The sequence below is a fragment of the Larimichthys crocea genome, chromosome XII (genome assembly GCF_000972845.2).
Source record: "Larimichthys crocea isolate SSNF chromosome XII, L_crocea_2.0, whole genome shotgun sequence".
NCBI classification, from domain to species: domain Eukaryota; kingdom Metazoa; phylum Chordata; class Actinopteri; family Sciaenidae; genus Larimichthys; species Larimichthys crocea.
Genome location: NC_040022.1, coordinates 13,742,919 through 13,747,479, shown reverse-complemented (window position 1 = coordinate 13,747,479; position 4,561 = coordinate 13,742,919). Strand labels below are relative to the sequence as shown.

The window sequence follows — 4,561 nt, the reverse complement described above, 5'->3', positions numbered from 1 at the left end:
GAAATTGTGCTTCCATAAATGTTATCACATTGATTGTGTAATTCTTAGCCAAGTTTCCATCAAAATTCAGCACAAATTTGAACAGAAATTCCAGAAATGGGGAATTGGATGGGGGAAATGTGGTGTTTAATATTATGGCATTAATTTGAAGAAGTTACAGTCTCCTCATTGCCCCACACAGGTCTGTAATTATTATTTATCTATGACCAGATGTTCCATTTTGTCCGAGATTAAGGTCACAGTTTTTACCACAAATAAAAGAATAATTAGAATGGATTGTACTTCTTTTCACCGTTCACATAGATTTGTTATGTTCTGTCATTATTACCCAACCCCATATAAAACATAAACAACACGAGTCTGCCCTCTAAAGAGCTCTGCTTGTCTGCTCAATCATAAAGTACCCAGCCATGAACATGCTGCCTCCATGGCCTCCATGGTGTTGAAAGGTACACTCCATAGGTGTGCTAAGCTCTGAATTAAGCACACCTATGGTGCGTGCGTAAGTGCATACAAGTTGCAATATACTTTTTTTAAAATATTGTCCCTCTAAGCAGATGTTCAAGTCACATGCTTCATGTACATTAAGTTGTTTCCAATGAACTTTGTCACATTTTGTTTGTATCCATACACCAACTTTTTAACAAAACTTAGTTTCTAATTGACGGTTTCCTTTAAGGTTTGTCAAACTGGTGGATGGATGACACTTCAGCAAGCAGTGCTCCTGACCTAATGTAAATGAATGAAATGATAACTTTAACGCTCATCAAAAAGTACCACTATAGCACATTATAGGAACAGTTATAAGGGTCTTTATCCTTGGTGTTTTTTTTAAATACATTTCAGTTCAATGTTTTTCCAGAAAGCAAAGCTGATACACAACAAAGTTTTTTTTATTGGTCAAAATAAAATCCGTCTTAGAGATACTATTTCACTTTTTTTTCCCCATAACTGGTAAATTTTCAGACTGCAGAAGCAAATAGTAATATTTGTGTTCTAATAATAAGAAGTCATTCTCTTGGACAAGCTGGTTAGCAGTCAGTGTCTGAGCTCTGACTGTCATCATGAAGTACACAAACAGGTAGTTAGCATCAGATCATTAAAATCGTCAGCTTGCAGCCAGACATTTGAATAAATCTCTCTTTATCTGACAGTTATCTTTAAAAACACAGCACCCTGCCTGTGATTTAGTCATTACAGTGACATCTACTCTGCAAAAATATGCTACTTGAAGTGCAAGTATCCAAAAGGATCACCACCAGGAGTCCAGATGTGTAACCCTGAAAAACAGTTTTTACTGCAGGTTTCTTGGACCAAGATGAATATGGATACTAAGTTCATAATGAATACAATACACAGTAATAAATAAATATGTTCTGACTGATAGTGTGAGGCTGGCTGACTCATGACTGAGATGAAGTTTTGTCGCAATGAATGAACGAACGAACAACTGAATGAATTTCTGGTCTCGAGTGGCTGAGCAGGACTGCCAGCCAGCCCGGCAATGCTGTGTGTGTGTGTGTCTATGTGTGTGTGTGTGTGTGTGTGTGTTTCTCCTGCCTCAGTGGTGTTGCTTCGGTCACACCCTGCCTCACATTGCCCCAAACCATCTGTCAACTACATGACCAGGACACACAGACACACACACACACACACACACACACACACACACACTCACACACATCTGGCCAGAGCTCACCCTTCCACATCCTGTCATCCAGCTTCTCCTTTCTCACACACTGCCTGTCTCTGTGTGTGTGTCTGGGCAATCAAACAGTCAGAAGGCCATGGCCGCTTAGCAAACTATTGATCTGTAGATGATACATTGTGTGTGAGTGTGTGTGTGTGTGTATGTGTGTGTGCCTTTTGCCTGATTCATTGTTGACTGATGGGCTTTCCTATGAAAGCCGCAGAACCACAGAGAGCCGGCGACAGATGTATCCAGTATTTCACAAAGAGAGAAGCTGGCACACTATGAGAGGGAGGAGGAAGCAGCCACTAAAATGATTATCATTGTGAACAGGGGCAGAAAATGAAGGAAAAATTCTGTTAGTTTATTTGATGAGAACGGGAAAGTTCTTTTTGTTGATTCATTTTGGATAAAACTGATGTTCTTAAATTGAAATGGTTCCTAAAAGTCTAAAGTCAGCATGATATCAACCGGTTTGTTTTAACAAACAAATGCTTTTGCAGTCACATGGAGAAGTACTACACTACCCACAATCCTAAAGTTTTACTGTTACCATTTAAATAAATATATGAAATATAAAATTAACCGCATCGTTGAGATGTAGTGATGTTTATTTATGGCATGCCCTGTGGACGCCGTCACCACAGTCTGAAGGCACGACCCCATTCAACCTGTTAGCCACTGGGCAAACACACGTCTGTAAGTGTGTATGTTACGTTTAGCACAGAGTAAGTGTGATTTCTCTTTCTCACGTGTTGTGTAAGAGAATCACTGCATGTCAGTGTTTGTGAGGGCTGTCTTTGTGTTCTGTCAAGGCCAAAGACAAGACAGACTGGGCTGTGGTGAGTTTGCAGGCTGTCTAGTTAAGTAGCTAACATTAGCTAACATGAGTCTACATTAGTCATATCAGTCATGTTGTAATACTGTATACATTCACAACACAAACTACAATTATGAATGTCTACAGAAGTTAAATAAAAGAAGAAGCATGCTACTATTATTAGGTTGGAAGTGTGATAATTCACAGGTATGACTTATGGGATGAGTAGTTCTTTAACTCATCTTTGCCTTTTTTCTGTGTTCTAATGTTTGGTTCTTTGTTTAATTGTTTCCCAAAAGTAAATATTTTATGGTCACAATTCATTGGCTGCACAAAAAGATGTGTCTGAAACGTCAGTGACGTTGGTTGAAAATGTGGGTGATAACTATTGAAAACTGAGGAATGTATACTTATTATATTTAAGTCAGTTGTGAATAAGATCAACATAAACCTGAGCTGCCTGTTCCAAGGACAAGAGCTGTGTCTGCGTGAACAATGTTACACTTCATTTCTTTAAAGTCAGTAACGATTTTGAGATCATTGATTATTGATCATTGATTGCAATCATAAGTAATAGTGCAACACTTCATTTGAAATCTATGATCAATCACATCTGCTCACAATCTGCTTCAGCAGCTGACACTCTTCCTTTAAGAGGATCCATCAGACTGTGGGACCTGGCTGCAGGACTTTGTATTATTTATCTGTTCAAATCAAATATTATTGCTACTTTTTTTATGTTATATGAAAGGCAAATCAAAACTCAAAATCAAACTGATTACAGTTATACCTTCTTGCAGAAATACACAGGCAGAGCAGCATATTGTTGCACAATGCATGTCTGTAAGTAACTGAAGCACACACAACTATTTTCTTACTAAACAATGCAATTAAAAGTCAAGTGTTACAGTAAACCAGATGTGACCTCAGAGCAATTTGTCAGGATTTGCTTGTGTCATGGTGTTGTTAACTTTCATCACAAGCTCTTTATTTGAATCATCCTGACACTTTTATTGACAGTGCTCATTGAAAGTGGTGCTCAGTGATACACTCTGCCTTACAGACCAGGTCAAAAGATGTTGGATGAGGTTGGGTACAGCCAATGAGCAGTTATGGAAAACGGATGGATGGCTTATGGTCACTGAGTTGTTTCAAAGCTAGCCTCAAGTGGCCATTTAAGACACTGCAGTGTTTGACACTTGGCTTCACTTCGCAGCATGAGAGTTGGCACTTGGGTTATGTCACGTTGAAACAGGAAAGGAACAAACACAAACTGTCTAAAATATCAATTTATGTTGTTGCATTAAGATTTCCCTTTACTGGAACTAAACCAGGAAAAACAGATCAATAGACCAAGACAAATGTACACAAACGTATGTGGAAAAATTGCAAAAGAGGAAAGAGAAGAGAATGGTGAAAACATTTTTGGGGGAATGCTGCTTTCATTCACAGTGGCACCTCCTCCTCCTCCTCCTCCTCTTCTTCCTCCTCCTCCTCCTCTTCTGTCTGTTCATTCCCCCACTACACACACCCATACACACACAAAGCCATCCATAATTGATGCTAGCTGTAGGCAGACACTGGCGGGCTGGACTTTATAGCGCAGCTGGATGTGCATGGAGGAAGGCTGAGGCAAGATGGTAGAGCAGGTACTTATAGAATATACACTGTTATTCCTCTCTCTCTCTCTCTCTCTCTCTCTCTCTCTCTCTCTCTCTCTCTCCCTCTCTCTCTCTTCCCTCATTGTCGCTTCTACACTCACTCTCTCACTCTCTCGCTCCACACTGTTTGTGCTGTGACTGCAGAAGGCAGCATGCTGCATGCTCCTTTTGTAGGCTGTGTGGGTACTTCTGAGTGTGTGTGTGTGTGTGTGTATACATATGCATATGCATACACACACACACACACCACACTTATATATTTAGATAATATAGATATATATATATTATATATATATCTATATATATACATATACTACGTATAACTGTACGTATATGTGGGTTTGCAGGACTGCATGCTCTGTTTACGTGTGTGTGTGTGTGTGTGTGTGT

At 39.4% G+C, this 4,561-nt stretch overlaps 1 protein-coding gene across 7 annotated transcripts in view; it reads left to right on the top strand.

Moving 5' to 3' along the window:
• The first annotated feature begins 4,044 nt into the window (after positions 1–4,044).
• rbfox1 (RNA binding fox-1 homolog 1) overlaps positions 4,045–4,561 on the top strand; it is a 60,314-nt gene continuing 59,797 nt past the window's right edge. For 6 of the 7 annotated variants that reach the window (XR_003463403.1, XR_003463402.1, XM_027285866.1 and 3 more), the window contains exon 1: positions 4,046–4,159. Coding sequence is in view for 5 of the 7 variants with exons in the window: in XM_027285866.1 (XP_027141667.1) it covers positions 4,148–4,159 (12 nt within the window). In the remaining 2 variants the exon portion in view is untranslated. Of the gene's footprint in view, positions 4,160–4,561 lie in introns of all 7 variants that reach the window. The other variant, XM_027285862.1, reaches the window with a different exon arrangement.